At 41.3% G+C, this 21212-nt stretch overlaps 1 protein-coding gene across 1 annotated transcript in view; it reads right to left on the bottom strand.

The window, feature by feature from the left end:
* Positions 1-21212, bottom strand: part of LRP6 (LDL receptor related protein 6) — a 196092-nt gene that overhangs the window by 57884 nt on the left and 116996 nt on the right. Inside the window, exons 4-7 of the mRNA XM_006267901.4 lie at positions 19373-19569; positions 18465-18596; positions 4121-4517; positions 3700-3871 (exon numbers count right to left, since the gene is read on the bottom strand). Of these exons, the coding sequence (XP_006267963.1) occupies positions 3700-3871; positions 4121-4517; positions 18465-18596; positions 19373-19569 (898 nt within the window). The remainder of the gene's footprint in view (positions 1-3699; positions 3872-4120; positions 4518-18464; positions 18597-19372; positions 19570-21212) is intronic.

Raw genomic sequence — 21212 nt, forward strand, 5'->3', positions numbered from 1 at the left:
ACTAAAACTAAAGAAAGTAGCTAGCTGTGTTAGCCTGAAGTCTGATGTTTGGCAATTATCACCCTTTTCAGATCATGGTGTATGCAATAGGTCACCCAGACCTTCAATACCACTCCTGCCTCTAGGCAGGAGTTTGGAGGAGTGGAGGCTACCCAGACCTTCCATCCCCTCTTTACACCACTGCAACAGAATCCAAAGGCCAGACTGAGTCTAGACATTTGGTGCCTCCATCACTGTAATTATACAAGCATCCAGGAATCAAACCCAGGTCTCCTGTGTGGCAGACAAAGAATTTTCCACCAAACCACAGGGGTCTCCTGAAGTCAGGCAGACAGCAGGGCAGGCTAGCACATTAGGTCATCTTTACGTGTGTGTGGGGGGAGGGGGGCACTTTAATTAGAGCGGCTCTTGGAAGACACTCTATTTAAGCACCAACAGGGTCTTGTATATTCAGCAGCATCCTGTACTTCAAAATGGTCGCAGGGGTGCTTTAACTAAAGATCGTTTGACAAATTTTAGTGAAAGTGCACCCCCACCACCATTCTGAAGCCTGGGGATGCTGAATACATGAAACAGCAAGGCTGCTTGAGCATGCTAATTAGCACACTCCAAGTGATTTTTTTAATTGAGTCTGCTCCAACGAGTGCCAATTAGCATGCACTGGAACAGGCATCGGGCATGTGTGTAGGTGTCCTTAGAGACTAACTGGTTAAAAGAGGCATGAGCATTTGCAGGCAACAGCCTATTTCATCAGATACCTATGAAAGCTTATGCCTCTCTGAACTATTCTCTACGATGCCACCATGTCCTGCCTTCTAGCTAAAAAAAATAATAATAATGATAACCCTCCTCCCTTTTGCTAGACCTTGATCTCAGGAATTGGCTTCTTTCCTTCTGCTGCCTCTGGGAATTTTCCTCCCCCATCTTCCCACTGGTTTTTACTATCCCTGGGCTGGCCTTTCTCCTCAGACCTGGAGAACATCTTGCATTCAAAAGCTTGTCTAATTCTATCCCAACTACACAGTTGGTCCAATAAAGGGTATCACCAGAAGAAATGCTTTCCTCTTACATAATTCCTGAAACATCATGGCTACAATATCACTCTAACACAGGGGTGGGCAAAATGCGGCCCGCCAGGCCATTCTATCCGGCCCATGGGACCCCTAAAACATTTAGAATATTAATATTTATCTGCCCCTGGCTGCCTGTCACGCGGCCCTCAATGGCTTGCCAAAACTCAGTAAGCAGCCCTCCACCTGAAATAATTGCCCGCCCCTGCTCTAACACCGCCATCGAAAGAAAAGAAAAAGTGCGACTGCTAGGGACCTGACATATAGCCACAGTATCATCATCAGGGATCATGGTTTTCTCTGATTAAAAACAAAAAATTCAAAATTTTCTGATTGAACAAAAACCCCCAAATCCACACTTTTCTGTGATTAAAACGATAGATAGATTAGATAGATTAGATATTTTATGAGTGTATGTGTTCTTTGTCTTTCGCAGGGGAAGACAACCACATCTAGCGAGGGGGGGAGGAGGGGAGGGGAGGGAAGAAGAGGGAAAAGAAGTGGGAAGGAAAAAGGAAAGGAGAAGAGAGAAAAGGAGAAAGAAGGAAAAGGACATAAAAAAAGAGAAAGGGAAGAGAATGAAGGAAGGTGATGGCTACATCACGTGAATACGGAGGTGACTTATAAATCTGATCTTTGCTTTGATCAAAGCGCACACACACACACACACATACGTATACACCCCACATTTTCTGGTTTTAAGAAATATATATATCTTGTTTTAGTGTCAGAAAAATGTGGATTTGGATTATTTTAATCTAGAAAATTCGGGATTTTTTTTATCAGAGAAAATGAGGCTCCCTGGACCCTGATCATCATACAACCATCTTCCCCACACAGCAACAGACCTCTCTACATTTTTGTGATAAAAACAATGAATATATACCAAGTACAACAATGTACTCAGACAGTCACTCGGAATGTGTCAAAAAAGTCAGACCTGACCCAAAATTTTTAGATTGATGAAACTGCTTACAGGCAATAGAATGGTTACTTCTCTCCCACTCCCGTACCCCTTTTTCTTTAACTAAAATTCTAATGGGAAGTACTGAAATAAAGGGTGAGAACAATCTAATACCCAGCAATATTTGAAACCCCAAGAACATGAGACAACGAGAGCGAGAGAGAGAGAGAGAGAGAGAGAGAGAGTGTATACCAGTGTTTCCCCAAAGTTTTGATACCTGGAACACACTTTTTGTCTGAATTAAAACTGGCTGCACACTTCATTCTTACACCTGAAAAAGGGAACAAGGAAAAGTGGTGGCAGTGGTGTGAACACAGTTTGCAGATGTTCAATCCTAGTGGAGCTCCCAAGCAGCTGGAAGGTACATGTGCACCAGAACTGGGGGCTGGGAGAAGCAGCTGTGGTACAGGACCAGAGAAAGCCCTCTTTGTGGGAGGCAGTGTGGGGCTGAACCAGGGAGGCACTCTCTTTGAGAGGGCACATGAAGCCAGTCTGCTGTGTGCCCTGGAACCACTGGGGTAGGGGTTGTAAACAAACTCCATGCTGCTCTGGGGAGCCACAGGGTGCAGGGACACTTCTTGGAGAGGGCTCCCTAGAGCTCAGTGCAGTGGAGGCTGGTCCTGGGCAAGAGGGTTCCTGGCTGATCAGCTGGACCAGAGAAAGAAGGGAAGGGAGGGAGGCATCCACAACCACTTGCCCAACGGGGTTTGGAGGGAGCAGACACAGCATGCGTGAAGAGCAGGATGCAGCAGAGCATGGCACTGAGCACTCAGGTGCACAGCGCAGTCATGACCCCAGCATGCAGGCAGGATGCAGTCAGTGCTGGCAGTTTGGAGATGTCCAATTCCCATGGTGACACTGCTTCTCCAACCCCCCCCCCCCACACACACACACTCTCCTACGCCCTGCTCTGCACACATATTGTGCCTCCCAGCTTAAAACCACAACAAAAACAAGGAGAAGTATCATTTTTGCAGCACACTTCCACTGCTCGCAGCACTCGTGGGCCCCAGCACTTCCTTTGAGATTCACTGGTGTAAATGCATGAGAACCTGGAAGTAAAATTGACTCAGAACATATAACAACCTGTAAAATCAACTGATTTACTTAAAAACAATCACCTAAATTTAAAACAGGGTACATATGTTTAAATAAGTTTTTTATCCTAGAATATTATGAGTATTAGTTCCCTTCTGTAGGCAGACAAGTGGCGGAAGAGTTGTGAAGTGATTTGCATAAGGTAGGGGGTGACAACCCATGGCCCACAGGCTGAATCCACCTAGCTGAGCGATTTCATCTGGCCTGTGAAACCTGGATAACAACAACAATTCAGCAGCAGAGGAGGGAGAGGCAGTATTTGACAGTGATTTATTTGCGGGCATGAAGGATTACCTGCACAGCAGTGGTGGCCAGGTTGGAAATGTTAGTGACTGGACTGAGCTGTGTTATTTTGGTCCACTGCTTTTAAAAGGTTACTGACTCCAGGGCCAAATGCCACAGAGGAAAGATGCACTCCATACTGTTCCCAAAGCATATTTTCCACACCATGAAGCCCCATGAAAATTCCTATGTCAACTTCATATATTAATCCTAATTTCAAGAAAATGGAAGTAGCTCTACTGTTTTGTGAGTGCAGAATGAAACAAGCAGATGCAATGAACAAACCTCAATTTTATCCGTTTTTGCATCACCCCAGTATATTTTGCTTTCTGCATAATCCAGTGCCAATCCATTTGGCCAGCCAAGGGAAGTATTCACCAGCACAATTCTGTCTGACCCATCTAATGCAGCTCTCTCAATCTTGGGAATTTCTCCCCAGTCAGTCCAATACATGTATCTGCAGAACAAAAAGTTGCAGAATTATTTATAAACCAATGCTCTTCAACATTTATACAGCTTTGCTCTCTCTCTCACACTTACTTTGACCCAAAATTGTATGATCACAAGGGATACAGTATAGGCCAGTGAATTTACAGACCAAATTAACATGGATTTCATTTACTAAAGGGACTAAGTTCAACCTGTGCAACATGTTCTCAATGGTATTCAGCCTTTTTAGAAACAATATCTATAAGTATCTCCTTACCCAACCATTGGATCCAATACGATAGCTCTGGGTTCTTCCAAGTCTTCGGATATCAAAATTTTTCTCATGGTCCCATTAAGTCTTGTCACCTCAATGCGATCAGTGCCAGTGTCAGTCCAATAAAGGTTTCGGGCAACCCAGTCCACTGCAATGCCATCGGGGTGTGCAATCTGTGCTGTGACAACGAACTGACAACCTGATCCGTCCACGAAAGAGCGGCGGATGGCCCTCACCTCATCATCTGTCCAATAGATGTAGCCTTCCACAGGATCATAGTCAATAGCAATGGCATGACGGATGTCCTCCAGTTGCAAGACAATGTCTGTAAAATCTGGGGTGTCTAAAGAAATGCGCCTTAAGTCCGTCCTGCGGGCTAGAAGCAGCAACTCAGTGGCACCTGTTCATAGCGAGAAGAAAACAAAAATCAAAACACACTTACTCAAAAATACTGCACATTAAACCTGGAAATTCTGAGCCATGGTCTCAGCTGGTACAAGCTAGTATTAGATTTCAATGGAGATATGCAAATTGACTGGCACCAACTAAGACTATGGCCAAAGATCTGGAATGCAAAGTCTGGATCCAATGCTGACCAAAGTTGTTTTCTGTGGCAGTGGACCATCCAATTTTATGTGATAACAAAAACTTTTAATAGACGCTATCTTCCTTGTCCAGCCTAAATTTTTTTACTAGCCATGTAAATCTGACAGAGCTCAAGATGTTAACTTTGTATTTGCCATTATCCTGTTAAAGGGGCTACCCTTCATTCTCTCTCTCTCAAAAAAGGGGCATCTATTGAGACTTTTGGGGGACAAGTGAATAGAGTTACAATCCCCTAGATAAAAAAATCTAATGGAAACAGAGAAAATAACCTCTCTAGAAATATGGATTGACATTTAAATAGCAGAATAAGTAAGAAATAAAACAGACTAGTAAAATTAGAAAATCTCCTGAGAAACACCAATCTGAAAAGTTAGCCTTACTTTTTTTTTTTTTTTTTTTTTTACGAGAAGACAAACACTCTGTTACTAGGAATTGATTCAAATATCAGGACCTCTTCATCGGCACATCAGTTGAAAGTCTATGTTGAGATTTGAAGACTACCATGCAAGCTGACAAAGACTAAAATAAACTGTATGGAAGCTTTGACAGCGTTTAGGTTGAGAAGAAACATGATTTGCTTACGTTACAGTGGATATTTTCTTACTGAATAAGACAAAAGGTACATTTTTGAATAATTATTTTCTCAAGTTAAAGTCATTTTAAGATTACCTAATACAAGTCCAAAATTAGATGATTTATCTGTCTGGTGTCTCAGAGGGAGAGACATGTTGAACTTGGGAAAAGATGAGTTAGGAGTAGAGGTAAAATAACCTGTACATCCAACTGCAGATAAAAATGTGGCAATTATTGACCCCAGATAGTGAGGAAAAGGGCAGTACAAGAAGAAGGCTTGAGGGTAGCCAAAAAATTTACAGGCCATGGACTATATTAGGGGCCCAATCTTATGGGGTTCCCAGAGGCTTCTCTATAGATTAGTCAAGATTAAAGAAAATGACTCTACCCAATGGGACTCAGTGCTCAGTCTAGAAGATTCCATTAAGCATCTCTGTGATGCTTACTGTAACAAGGGGCTTTCTTGGGGTCAGTCGGCCATTGGCCCACCCACCTGTTTCTGAGCCAATCGCCTGCCTCCTTTCCTACCATGTCTTAACGATACATTATTATGGTGTTAATTAGGCGGGAGGCTGCCCATTCTTGCCCTGATGCCAGGGGGCACTATCTGTGGCTCCATTCATCCCCTACACTGCAGCCCAAGCGTCGCAGATGGCATTCGGGTGCCACGATGCTCTCCACTTTCAGCCAGACCAAGCTTAGCCCTCACTGTCAGGCCTTAGACACATACACATTCATAACACCCTCCTCTGACTAGGGCCTCTTATGCTCCACCCCCTCTCACAGGGTCTCCTTCACGCATCAACAACTTGTACTGCCTTGCTCCCTCTTGGAGCAGAGCCCTTTGGCCACAGGTTTTACCTAGCGCACACCTTGGGTGGCAGATATACCATCTTTTGGGCCTCTCCCATGACCCTCACTGGGGTAGTGTCCAGCCAATTACCCAACCAGGGCCAAGCTTGCCCTGGCCCCTCCCGGGGCAACTCTATGCGCACACATACACACATACTGGGCTCCCAGACCTCTAGTTTCCCCCTCACTGAGGCTCCACATCCGCCCCTCTCACTGGGGCTCCACATCTCTACCCCCTCACTGGTGCCATGGGGCTTCTCTCCCCAGTGGGGGCTCAGATGGCCGTAGCTGTACCTAGCCCCACCTAGGTCTTACACCCTCTTTGGGCTCAGGTGGTCATAGCCATGTCTGGCACCCTTGTACCCAATGTTGCAGGGGCTAGGGGTTAAGGTGCCCTGACCTGCCTTTCACCAGGGTGGTAACTGGCCTGGTATTTCCTGGGGGCTCCCGCACCACTGGGAGCCCCACCAGGCCACCCACTCCCAGCAGGGTGCAGTTGTAGGTCAAGCCCAGGACCAGCAGCCTCCAACCCATCCCCCTAAGCTCCTCCCCTTACCTCCAAGATGTTTCATACAGCCTTTTAGCCAGGCAATGTTTTTGCCTGGCCTACCAGCAGCAAACTGCTCTATTTATATAGGTGGCCAGTTCTAAAATGGCCACCGTAATCAAGCACCTGCTGGCTGTTTGGCTCAGCCCTTAAAGTGGCAGGCACCAACAGTGCCCTGCCACACTTAGTTTCAGTTCTCAAACTGTGGATTTGTGTCTCCAGAGATAACATCCTTGTTAAAAGCAGTATATGGAGATGAGAGATAACACACCTAATTATCTACCCATCAGCCCTCATGTCTCTTTGCAAGTTTGTACACACAGAGTCAAACCCTTACCTCTCTATAAAAGTGCAAAGTTTCAAGAAGTTAAATGAATAAAGGATTGTTATGGGTGGAGTAGATCTAGGCAAGGAGGAAGAGTCTGGAAATAAATGCAAGGAGGGAGGGGCAGTAGAAACAAAGGGGAAACATTTTGAGCCGAATATTCCAGAAGTCTTGAGGGATATGTTTCTGAGTATAGCCTCTCCACTGATTTGAGATCTAGTGAGGGAATGGTATGGCAGAAAGGAAAACCTATCATGGCAGCAGGCTTGCCAGGCTGTAAAAGGGACCCTTGTTTGGGAATATTTTAATGAAGTTCCTCTACCTGTGGCATGCATGCATGCAAAATGCAACCAGTGCAACAAAGAAATACAAGGCCTGGTTGCCCAAATGAAGCAACATCATGAAAAGTGCTCCTTCTCAGGAGTAAGCCACTTTGAAGATGATAAATGGAACATGTTTGAACATGCAGAAACTCCAGGTTAGTAAACTTTCTTATTTCATACTTCTTTCATAAGGACTGTTTGTCTTCCCTGTCCATAACTTTTGGGTGGACTTCTGAACTACCTGAATTCTCATAAAAATGTTTGAGCTAAAAAAATAGTTGTTACATTATGAAACTGTCATGTTTTTAATGCAGTTGTGATATAAAATAATGGCTGAAATAGGCAGATCTTTCTTTTACAGTTTCACTTTTAAAGCAGTACTGACTGCAATAAGTAATACTAAACTAATAGTACTGTAGTGACTGCATTGACTTCTTTTGTTCAGGAGGATCCATCCTCAACATACAGGATTCTGACTATCCATCTTCAACATCATTGTCACTGTCTACAGATTCAGAGTTATCTGCTAATGATACTAGTGTTCCAGTCAAATGTATATCACCTGTAGCAAAAAGAAAACAAATCTCCATCATCCTGAAACAACCTTAAATAAGTTTGTAATAAGAACCAGCAGATTACAGCAAGGGGCAACTGATGTAAAAAAACTGCTCAGTTTATTTATGCAACACATTCTCCTTTCCATATGGTTGAGAACACACACATTATTGACATGATTCAGTCATTATGACCAGGATACAGTCCGCCCAACAGATTTAGAAAGCAAGTTGCTGAATAAAGTGTATGAGAAAGAAACTGAACAGCATGCAAAAAATCTAGAGGGGAAAACTGTTAACCTGAGTCTTGATGGGTGGAGCAATGTCCACAATGATCCAGTAATATGTGCTTGTGTGACAAAAGGGACTGTCTACCTTACAGAAACAACTGATACATCTGGAAATGCACACAAAGCAGAATACTTACAAGTAGCAGCAGTAAAAGCTGTAACAAACTGTGAAAAAATGCTGCAAATGTACCAAAGATGAGAAGATATCTAGAAGAAAGTGAAGAAAGCCCCAAGCTAATAACATAAGGCTGCAACACTCATTGGATGCACCTCTTCACCAAACACTTCAGTGCTCCAGAAATAAAGGCTAATGTTGATGAATTACACAATACTTCCATAACAACCACTTTGCAGTAGCTGCCCTGAAGAAAACAGGAGGAACCAAACTAACTCTCCTACAAGACATGCGATGGATCTCAGTAGTGGACTGTTTTGAGTGATATATTGAGAACTGGCCTAATTTGATGACAATTTGTGAAACAAATCATGACAAAATAGATGGAACTGTCATAGCCACAGTTCTCAACTTTGAGCTAAAGAGAAATGTAGAACATAGGCTGACTATGCTGAAGTCTATTTCCATAGCTTTGAACAAAGTGAAGGGAAATCGCTGTTTTATTGCTGATGCTGTTGAAATTTGGAAGGAACTGTGTGAGACTTTGAAAAGAGAAATATGCAATGACATATTACAGGCATTAAAAAAAGAACGGCTCTATCTCCAGCTCGTTTTATGGCCAATATTCTCAATACTCGGTACCAGAGTCAATCTTTAACTGCTGAAGAGGAAGAATTGGCTGATATGGGCATCCAGCAATCATCCCCCCATAATACAAACTATAATAAATTTCAGAACTAAGGGTGAACTATTCAAGAAATATATGTTTGCTGATGAGGTTTTAAGAAAGTCACACCAGTGAACTGGTGGAAGTCACTTAAGCACCTGGATCCATCAGAGACTATTGAAGTGATAATCCTGCTTTTAACAGCAGTAGCTGCTTCTTCAGGAAAGAATATTTTTTCTTCTGTAGAAAGATTATTTTCTTCCTTTGGACAAATTCACTGACAAATTGAGAAATTGCTTGGGAACTGAAAAAGCAGGAAAGCTTGTCTTTCTTTTCCAGTCTATGAATGAATAAACAGGAAGAGGAGGGTAAAGACTGAATTTGCTACATTACCCAGTATTTTAAGTTTCTCACATTAACTTCGCTGAAATAATCTATTTAATTTTTGCTAAAAACACATTTCACATATATAACTAAAATAGTTTTGTTAAAATAATTATGCATGTTTGTTGTTCAAAAAATATCCAAAATACATAAGCTTATTGTTTTAGTTAAATAAAACAATTTAAACGTCTATTGTTTTTGGTGCTGGTTGTTGTTGTCCTAATACAGTGTGGCAAAAATATCCCCCAAATATCCATGATTCATCTAGTGAATTGGAGATAAGAGAATTAGAGATAGTTCACCCCCAATGTAGTGTGTACCTTCTAAAAATGAAACCTACATCTATCTCTGAGTTGTGAATAATATGTATAAAGGTTATATCAAACAGCACGCATTCCATTCTTGCAGGAAACAATGATTAAATCAAGGCTTCCTGACCAGTTATTTAAATAAGGGTTTAAATCAATTTGATTTAAATTAAATCCACTCTGGATAAAAAAATTAAAATGGCAAAAGACTGAAAAGGGCAGCAAGCAAGGAAAGAAATTCAAGCTCAGTCTCCAAGTGAATGTATATCAAGATCAATACGTGCAAAAGAGCCTAGCGCTCTTCAGAGTATTGCGGAAGATGGCAACTCTGAACAACTGAAACTAAGAACATTAAACAAGCAATTCTGTTCAGTAACCCAGAAATATAAATGAAAACCAGCTCTGGCATTCTTCATCTGTCTCCACTTCCCTAGTTTGAAAAACATACCATATTCCTTCAAACATAAAATACCTTAAAGATGTCCCCACATTTTCTGATGCTTAATTTAAGGGGAAAAAATTAAACATCAAATAAAGACACATTTATAAGGACACAACCTTGATACTACATAACATAGCTTTTTTTAAAAAAAAGAAATATTTGCTTTTTAAAAGGGGTCTTACATTTGAAGGATGACAGTATGCATTTTTAAGCAATCCTGCTAATGAGGAACTTGCAATATCTAATTGTTGATGCAGACAATCTGCAATTATATTTCTAAAGATTCTTTAAATAATTACAACCATGTGACTTAGAAAAGGAAAGCAGGCAGAAGTAATAAGATTGCCATAATTACAAAACTTCAAAATCATTCAACCGATTTCCCAAAGAACCTTATTATTCATATTAACCAACTATAATTAAAAAAATCTTTAACAATTCAGCTTTAATGCCAAAACAAACTTGCATTGCATTATGTTGTATAAAGTATTAATGGGGTAACAAAAAATCTCTGATTAGAACCCCATGTGCATTTATCTGAGTTTCCTTCTTGACCTAAATTGTGGAAATTATATGATTTGGGAATTTTTAGCTTTTCTTACTTATTGATTTTAAATTATCTAATGCAGTTAAGCAGTAGGAATCTCAGGTCTGTCAGTGTTCAGAGGATTAAATGAAGAATTTCAGGTATTGGTACATCTGAGATGAAACTTTTAAAAACGTCTTTGTATCCCTCTCAGATCAGCAGAGGCTTCAAAGAATGATTGGAACTAACCATAAAGTCTTCAGCTGTGTAACACGTCTATGCTGAAATTCACCCTTTAAATTGACCAACTGACCTTTCAATTGTTCCCAAAGAAGGCAGATTTCAACTCAGTTCAGTATTCTGCTTTCAGGTTACAACACTTTTGTTTAGTCAAATAAGAGTCTGCACCTCTAAGCCTTAATTCAGTATCAGGAAATTATTGGCTTTCAGTTCACCCATGTTGCACATAGAATCCTTGAGCTAAGATTTCATGGTCTTTATCCAGGGGCATAGCAAACATTCCTGGCATCAGACAAAACCAAACAGCACAAAAACAAGAGACAGAGAAGGCTAATCAAGCAATAAAAAGTTAAAAACTTGCTTTAGAGCTATTATCCACCCCTTTGTAAATAGACTACTCAGCTGCCTAGTTATAGTGTCTCTGAAACTCATTCAGTTAGGAAAATGGGAACTGATTAGCAGAGCAGCACCTCATTAGACCCCAAGGTTGAAGGAACATTAGTTCAGATGACCTCAGGTAGCTTCAGATTGTTCTGACTAATAGTAAAAATAGTAAATCAAAAAGTTTGAAATATCTATCAGATGACCACTGCCCCTTCCCCCACCATGACCATCAACCAGGGACAAAGAAAAGGGGATTCAGGAAAACACAAGCACAGCACTTCTGCATGTACGCACACAGAGACACATATACACGCTATATACAATTGTTTAAGGAACATCAATTGCAAAGCCTGACAAAACTAGGAATCAACAACAGAGAAATTTTGCTGCTTAAACCATGACAACGACGGGCTGCAATCTAAAAACTCAGTATTTTGTTAACTCCAGCTTCACTGGCCACTTCAAACCACAAACACCCTACCTAAACTCCACTGCAGGATTTGGCACACATCCAGCAGAGTGGTTTTGATTTTTGATAAACCCCCCACAGCCTACTTACACACATACTTTTCTCTACCCTGTAATAAAAACAAATGTTTAATCTAAAATAATGCCAGTTTATGTTGGTTTGGTAAAAGATATTAAGAAACTGCTGTCACTTTGATGAGTGTGACAGAGGGAAAATTCATACCATGTTATACATACATAAAAAGGGGAAAAATGCAAGGAAGAGGATTTCTGGTGGGGGTGTGCAAGCATAAAGACTTGTATATCAATCATTTATCGGGACACTGAAGCTCCCTAAGAAGATACAAAACAGCTCATGCTACCAACAACACTGGTACGCTGCACTGAAATGCCTTTCAAAGCCTGTCTTCACTACTCTCAAGGTATGGCTGCAGCACATGCAGACATACCTGAACTACCTAAAATCTACAGCAGTGATTGTATCCTTTCAAGAGTGTTACAGGGTGTCACACTGTTAGGTGTATAAACATGATTCACAAGATAATCCCAGAGATTTCAAACAGGAATCCATAGCGTTAAAAGCATTCTGAACTGTTGTGTTCTTCCTGAATAGAAAAATTACTCTTATCATTTTTCCATAGCCAAAAAACAAGTGAAAACTAAGAGCTGACATTTTCTGAGAGGTGCTTTGAGTCTAACGAGGTTGAAAATCACTGATATACAGAGTTTTGGTTTTGCCAGTAGCAAAGATAACTGCAACACAGACTTTAGTGCAAAGCAAACCTAGTCATCCAAATAGATATTCAAAATTCCTGGCAGGCTTATACTACAGCCTGAGCTACCATGTCTTCAATGCTATCAATACATATTTACAATAAATTATAACTAGCCAGATATAGTTATATGGATTGCAACCAACTCTCTCCCCCAATTGCAATGTAAAGGTCTGTCTATATAGGAGAGTTTGTGTATAATCAGCTACTGTGTGAATTTACAGTAAACCAACTCCCCCACTAACTCTCCAAATGGATGCTTTTATCAAGCACTTGCAAAGTGGAGTGAGCTACCTTGCATAAAAGCATGCCTTCTCAATTAAAGGGACAGGATGCTCATAAAATCAGAGCCTTTGACTACCATCTGGCTGATCTCCCGCAAAAATTCATAATGGGTTTAGCAGCCATTAGTTTATGAACTATTCAGTGCTGAAGACGCAAGAGCAATGCTTTAAAAATGAGTGCCTCTAGGTATGCCATACTGAAACTTGTTGGGTGCACTTTTAGAGAAAAAAGAAGTCAAGCTACTCCTTTAGATGCCTGCATCTGAACCGAAAAGCTTTATTCTGGGCACCTAAGAACCTTAATCTACTTTTACTAAGCAATTTGACAGCTGGGATTGCAAACTGCGTTAGTTCTTGTACTAAAATGTCTTGGAAAATAAATCATTAAAAAACAAAAAAACAAAAAAAAGTCAAATTTAAATGTGCACATGGTGAGGGCAAAGAAGGCCTAAGGAAAAACATAAAAGCAAGCAGATACTTGTAATGACATAACTTTAAACTCCAATGCCTTGTGACCATGCGAAACTTTACAATGAATTCCAGCTTCATATTGGTACAAAGCATTTGTTTCTTGGCCTGGTAATTTGTAAATTACTACTTTAAAACCATCACTGGTTCCTTCAGCTAGTAGTCATGTCCAGCACTGGTCCACAAATTAACAGCTAACTAGACCTGCACCTAGGATGAGTATAATTTTTCTGTGTCTTATTGAACCCGTGCCTTCTGTGGGTCCTGCACAGATCCATCCATGCTTCAGAAAGAGGCACAGGGCGGCAAGGGTCCTGGCAAGAAGACACGGGGCCGCGGGTACCAGCATAGGCGTGGGTGGCGCAGGACCCAGAGAATCCCCAGCACCCAGTGCCAACATAATGGGACCTGCACACCCAGAAAAATTCCTGCCAGGAGATTCCTCAGGTAGGCACTAAGGGGAATGGGAAAAAAGCCACCTTAAAGAAAACAGACGCTGGTTGTGAAAAAGCAACTCCAATTCATACTACCTATGTATGTCACAGCCACAAATTATGGCACAACAAGAGGTTTGGGTGAATGTTTTAACTTTATGCCACCATAAAAATATTTATGGTGGCCCAAAAATATTTATGGTTGCACAAAGGCAATAAAAGGTAATGCCTGTTTCTATCCACAGTGAGGTAGGTTTTCCAGAGGCAGTCCTACATTGCAACCAGAAATGCAGAGTTCTGGTCTCCGTTCCCAAGCAAAAGAAGAAAAACAGAAAATGAGCATCAGGATTACTGGATGTCTCTTCTTGACTGTGAACAGAAAACCCAAAACAAGATTCACGTAAGAGAGAAAAGATTATTTTCTTCATTAGGAAAGGCTAAGCTGAAGAGGTCATTCTTTATTTTCACTAGGCCAACAATGGAAATATGCATATGAAAAGTAGCAACAGTGAGAAATTATAAATACATAAATAAAGCCCAGTGTAAACAAACCCAGAGTGCAAGTAGATGAATGGGGAGATCTTCAAAAAAATTTACCATATTTACTTGAACCCAAGATGAGATCATACCCCCACTTTCAACATAGGTAAGGTGGGGAGGGTGGGGAAGGAGACAGGCAACTGGCTCCGACTATGGCGCTGAGCCTAGGTCTGGATCAGTCAGAGATGTAGCAGCCACCTGCCTTTCCCCCGCCCCACAGAGCTTCTGCCCCCTCTCCTCACCCCCACACCTCTGCCTGCCCCCACTGTACTGTCAGACACAGCTCCAGCTCCATTCCCTCCTAGACAAGGAGCAGATGGAAGCAGGGCCCCTGCCCAGCCATGCAAAAGCATCCAATGGCCAGAGCTGCACTACAGCTGCTGATTGCCTGGGGAAGGGGATAGAAGTCCCATGTGCTCCATGCCTGGGTGGGTATGAAGCCAAGCCAAAGCTGTGCCTGACAGTAGCAGAGGGGGAGGATGGAAGGTGGAGAAAACGGCTGTGGAGAACAGGTGTGAGGGCAGAGGCTGCAGTAGAAAGGCAGCAGGACAGCCACTGCCATCCATATACAGAATATAATGGGGGGAGTCATCTTAAATTCAAAGTCATCTTGGATTCGGGTAAATGCAGTAGTTCATCTTGAGTTGCAGAGGGGACATGTGGGGTGGCAAAGGGGGCCTGCACCCTCCAGACCGCATGCCCCCCTGCCATTGCTTTCCCTATTACAGCAGTGGGGGAGCAAATTTAAGATGACCCTCTGATAATCAGATTCTAATTATCTACTGTATGTTTCCATTCTAATGCATGGAAATATATAGCAAATTTAGAATTTTTCCATATATAGAACCTAATTTTGGGCAGGGGCATCTTAAATTTGAAGTCATTCTGGATTCCCGCTAAATGTGGTAGTTCATCTCAAGTATACTTCCCACATACCTCAAGCAAGTCATATAAAATAGACTATACAGTTGGACAAAACAACAGAATTGGGTTCATCTGGTGCCTGTCCTATTATGGAGGGGGAAAAAAATCCCAAAGCATCTTATAGAACAGCAAGCTATGGTTATAATCAATACAAGAGTGGCATCAGAAGCTACATCCTCAAATATAGCTCTGTCAGCCTTGGACATTACTGATGAAGTAGTGATTGGCCAGAAACTAGTTATTCCCCCTCTCTTCTCTTTGAACAGTGGGGATTTTTGAACTTCTACCCAGACACTGGTGGAGTGTTAGCATTGGATACAAGCCCAAGTTCCCATTAGATAACTATTTTCTATTGTAGCAGGAGTAGGAATTAAAGGTGACTGCCCAGCCAATATCATCAGTCACAAGGAGAATAACTCACTTGGTGCCAAGCTCATTCGTCACCCTTTCCTGAAATACTACAGTGAAAACTGCCCAAAACAAACAAAAAGAAAAGTTATTGTTCTGAACAGTCACAAGGAATGGAAAGTTCCTCTAAGGTGCAATTAAAAAAAGAAAAGAAAAAACAACCGTAGGAAAAAAAATACTTTGCAATAAACTGAGATTATTAAAAAATGCTAGGCTGTCATGGAAACGGCTCGATGGGGGTCAGCCAGCCTCACCTTTGGCTGCAAGGCTCATTTGTCAATGCCAAACCACTGAAGAACACCACAAACATGCGCACAAAATTCATCCTCCAAATCCTTCCCACTCTCATCTAGCTTACTAGGAAAATAAAGTTCTTTTCTCTGCAGAGGAATTCCTATCAGTTAGAAATGCACGTATTTAGTTCTGGAGCAAGCGTGCTCTTGTTCAGATCACAACTAGAAGACAAAACTGCTTGAAAAGAAAACAGCACTCTCTTCTTGCCTCCTTTCACCAGTCATCTTTTCTCTGGCAAAAAGTCAGATTATGTTACACTTCTGAAACTTTAAATTATTCAGTGTTTTAGTTCTTTTTTAGCACAACTGGCATTAACTGAATGGATCTCAGGATTAAATTCTCCACTCATTTTTCATCTATTCCATTACCTTTTGTTCCTCCAGGGCAGCCATATTTAGCAGGCCACATACAAGCTGAAAAGGAGATCAATTTACTTAACCAATGTCACTGAGAACCCAAAGAAAGGAAGTAAATCTGTTCTTGCTTCTCAAAGCTATTTGAGGGGAATTTTGCTGACCTGCTCTGTTTACCTGCAATAGTCTTTGAGAGCTCATCATATTGCTACTTCCCAAAGAAAAATACTGTAACACAGAGATAGTCCTAAAGGGCTCAGTTCTTTTTCAGTATCTTTTTCACCTACAGCAACCCCTCAGAAACAGGTCACACAATTCTTAAAGATACTTTATTGTTTTATAATCTCTGGGCAAATCATGACTCAGAGCTGGACCATATCCGGATATAATTTTCAGGACTCTCTCTGGAATTCTTCTCCTTCCTGAAACCATTTCTGAGCAGATCATCAGACACAAGGTGGATCTATCACAGCTAGGCAGAGCAAGACTTCATAGGATGAAAAACAAATTTTGAGAAATATTTTTGTTGGGCACATTTCAACTGCTGCTCTAGTGTCAATTAGTGGCATTATGCAGTATGTACTGGCAAACTAAATGGATTTTTAATTTTTGTTTTCCGTTTCATCTTGTAGAAGTGGGCCCTGTACCTGAGGTGATGTAGTGGCAACATAAACTGTGAAACGTAATGGTACACGTCATGCAAGCATCTTTATAGCATATTCCCTGTAGTGCCTGGCACTTCACTGAGGACAGAGGGAAGCATTTCTTTGATGCAACTGTTTACGTACAAAGTTGTGTTTCCCTGAATGCATAAAAAAAACAAATCAGCTGGACACAGAATCTTGCTCAAAGCTCCAAGTTCCTTTCCAATTAATACCCTTTGCTAGCTTTTCTAAGAATCACATCCCCAGTGCCTACCCTGACCATGTCTTTAGGTTTTCAGCCTCTACTTTTCTTTCATAGACAAGCTGTCATAAAACAATAACCTGTGAATTTCCTCTGCCCACACATCTTACACATAACTGTTTTGGGTAGTGACACGTGTCTGCCTTTGGGATGAGGCCCCTATTTTTTCAACTATCTGATTCCATAAAGAAACTTATTGCGTCTCCTACAGCTATCCCAAGTGAAGGGTTACAGTTATATGAAACCCATAAAAATATCATTTGTCCATTCTCCTAGCAAGGCTGAGAAAAGTACAGTTTCTGCATGTGTTGGTAATCTTTTACAGTTCTGTTAGGCTAATTTAGAACCTCTATTTTGCCTTTCTATGTACAAGAAGCAATTTATTTTAATAAGGTTTTCACAGAAATCCCTTGCTATGTTCTTGCAGTTAGAGAAAGCAATGGAACAGAGTGAAGACAAAAACCGCTGAAAATAATCCAATATGGTAGAAAATTATTTTAAATTAAATACAAAAAATATTCATAATAGTACTTTAGTTATTAACATTTTTCAAATGATTTCTATTGAAAAATAGATCTAGCTATGTCATTTCCTCATTTTTCCTCTACCTTTTCCAGTAGAGACAGTCAGCATTTAACAGGTTGTTTTACAAGAATTAATTACCTCCCAATATTATTTTGCAGCTGTCTGACATGACCATCATCACAGATAGCAATTTCAACAAAGCACTGCAAAGATTTGGACTTCCCAAACTTGACAGCCTGACACTACATGCCCAAGTCTATATAGAAATTGTTAAAAGCTGTCTAATTTTCAAAGGCTGAGCAGTTATAGTTCTCAACCCAGTCACAAGGGTCAGTGACTGTTCTGCATCTCTGAAAATGATACTAATTTCAGTGCCTCAAAGCTCATTCAGGTGCCTCAGTGTATGCCCCCAAGTTTGAAAGCTGAGGCGGGGGAAGTGAAATAGTGTCTGTGGTAGAATACAGGATCTCTTTAAAATACACTCCTATTTTCATTTGCTGGATCTTACTACTCAAAAGGGGCAAAAATGACACCATCTATTCCTTAGCCAGGACAGCAGGGCTTCTTTTTTGAAAATCAGGGGACAGTTAAATAGAAGAGCCCTTTAATAAAAGCAATTGGAAGTTTTCCAGGCATAAGCAAATCTTTAGAGAGCACAACACTTCCAACTTATATGCGTAAAAGAAAAATCATTCTGGTATACTGTTTCAAGCCTCTCAATATCATATCATCATCATCATCCCCCCCCGTGCACTATCTAATGAACCTGACACTTTTCTGTTCAGAATTGTATTGAGTTTATTCTAAAATAATCTTTTAAAAAACAAAGCCTACCATCTTTGCAGGTCTTTCCATTCTCCAGGAGCTGCACACCAGTGGGACATGCACACTGATAAGAGGACTTGGTAGGAGACATCAAACATAAGTGGGAGCAGCCACCATTATTAGTTCCACATGGGTTTGTCGCTGTTAAATATAAATCGCACAGATTAATGCTTTTGATAACGAATGACTTCACTTCATGTGTCAAGACGTATAAGGCTGCTAAGTTGCAAGAGTCATTGACAGCAAAGTGGATAAAGGAGGAAGTGATAAACACAGAATAAGCAAAAATTAGTTCCAAGTGTTGAGTATGTAATTACTTCAGCAAACTGCATGGACACATACAGGTTTCCCTTCTCTGGGAAACAGCATTTAGCTTTAAGTGGTACTCTTGCTTCATCTTTGCTTTTGTGAGTTTCAAAAACTTATGAGCAGCAAAGTGAGAAGAACCAGGTATACAGACACACAATAGAAGCATGACAAATTCACCAAAAGTTTAGGAGGGTGGTTATTTCATAGAGCTACTGTTATTTAACACCACCAGTCAGAGTAACTGATTTCCATTCAGGAACATGGCCTTTTGTATGAAATGCTCAAAAGGAAAAAAAATTACAAATACCTTATTGCTTAAAGTACCAGCAAACAAAGGTAGGGAGGGAAAGAGGAATAATACAACATGGTATCACTATACCAGAGGAGGAGGAGGTGGAGGAGGAAGGGAAGACATTTAATGGATGTTAAAGAAAAAAGTAAAGAATACTCTGTGCCCCTTTGGATCTTCCCCTCAATTTTCTGCTTTGGAAATCAATGCATCACCCAGCTCCCTTAACTTTCCTGCCACTACTAGGCAGAAAGATGTATTAAAGACTTCTACAAATCAATTCCAAGTTGCAGTCAGAAAACAAGGAAAGGCAGCTTACCATTTGGCTGCCTCTGCTGGTTAAAAGCATGGATGTCCATTGGCGAAAAGATGTTTGAATGTACTTCGTGGAGGTCCTCCCCCGAGTACTTGTTGCAGGCCAGGATAGAATGTGTATTCCAGTCAGTCCAGTACAGCATGTCTCCAAACAACGTCAAAGCAAAAGGATGTGGAAGGGAGCCTTTAACCACCGCTTGCCTAATAGAGTTCAAAGAGTTATGGACATGTTCAGACATGATTAAAAGTGCTACGGTTTTCTTTTGCTTTTTTACATTTTCAAGTGAAGGTAACATTTATTTTAAAAAGTTTTACACTGACAGCACTGAAGACCAGAGTTTTCTGTCTATCCATGGAAAAAAATACATCTACAATGTGTCTGACATGAAGGATCCATTTCTAGACCTGGGAGAACTATTCTACTGGCATAGGCCATTTACTGATGCTCAGAAAATCATGAGCTGCTAGCTTTTATGTGTATTGTAGTGCGCAGGTTTGTCATTACCCTGAAATAGAATAGTTTTCTGAAAGCATACTGTTAGGTTTACAATAATATGGATTATTAAGAAGTATTAGCTTTACAGCTGAATACAAGGCATGACCTGTGGCCTAGCAATGCAGCTGACCACAAGGCAGAATGATAGCTAGGCCTTTGCTTGTGTCAAGTAATCATTTTAACTGCACCAAGCATTTTCTGAGTTAAAAAGTGAATCTGTGTCTCTGTGCTAAAAAAATCAGCTACAGCAAGAAGTAAGATAAGACAGAGAAACCACTGTTTGAGCTTACTGGTTGTGTCCTTGAGAAGTATCTTCTACTGTGTAAGGTTTTGCTAACATAATGTTACTGTTACTTAACTTTTAGCTTTTAAAAGTGCTAGTTCAGCTTAATAGAAATATGCTGTTACAAAGATTTGTAGAGCACCGCCCCAAGTATTGCTTTTTGTTAACCATATAGTCTTGCTTTGTTGTAAGAAGTATAAAAGATCGCCTCACCCTTGAGGGGGGGCCATTTTGCCTTTTGCTGGCTTTATGGTCTTTGCTCGAGCAAATAAACAGCTGTCTTTCTTTACCCGCGTTGTCTGTCAATCAAATTACAGCTAGACAATGGACCTTAGGGAGGTTTCTCCCACCACAATTTGGCGACCCAGATGGGACCCGTCTAGCTTGAAGCCTTTGGAGACCTCCACCCCCTGACACCCCAGCGCGCACCAGGTGAGTTCACCTATTTGGTGAAGTCTCGGGAGGTGGATGGTCCCCTCAGGACCAATAAGGCGGGATCCTCAAGTCGGGTAAAGGAACGGTACCGGCGAGTACCTCAGGTCAGGTATGTTTTTGGTTTCTATCTGGTTTCTGGTTTTCTGGTTTTACCTCTAGAGGTCTCTGGAAGCAGTCTTTGAGGATATCTGTCTGCTGATTTAAACGCTGATAGAGCCAGCAGCCTCGCCGAAAGGCAAAAGACACAGATATAAGGTAGAAATGCTGTTATAACGGCCAATGACTAGGGTCTCGGACTCAAGACGCCCCTCCTCACGGAGAAAGCCAGTGGGGTCCGAGAACACCGGTTGTTGTACGTGGACGAAACAGCTTCTAGGCAGGTAGAACTTAGGGAAATAAGACTGCTTGTGCTTGGATATAATCATGGGTTCCGGGCTAGGGAAAGTTATTCCTGATTCACCCCTTGATTTTATGATTAAGAATTGGAAACATTTGGAGGGACGGGCAGAACTGTCCAAGTCTCGTATGGCAGAACTCTGTTTAACTAATTGGACGTCTTATACGTCCCAGTTAGATTTGGGAAGACAATGGCCAGAAAATGGATCATTTGACCTAAATCGTCTGGCTGCC

The sequence above is a fragment of the Alligator mississippiensis genome, chromosome 4, assembly GCF_030867095.1.
Source record: "Alligator mississippiensis isolate rAllMis1 chromosome 4, rAllMis1, whole genome shotgun sequence".
Classification (NCBI taxonomy): Eukaryota; Metazoa; Chordata; order Crocodylia; family Alligatoridae; genus Alligator; species Alligator mississippiensis.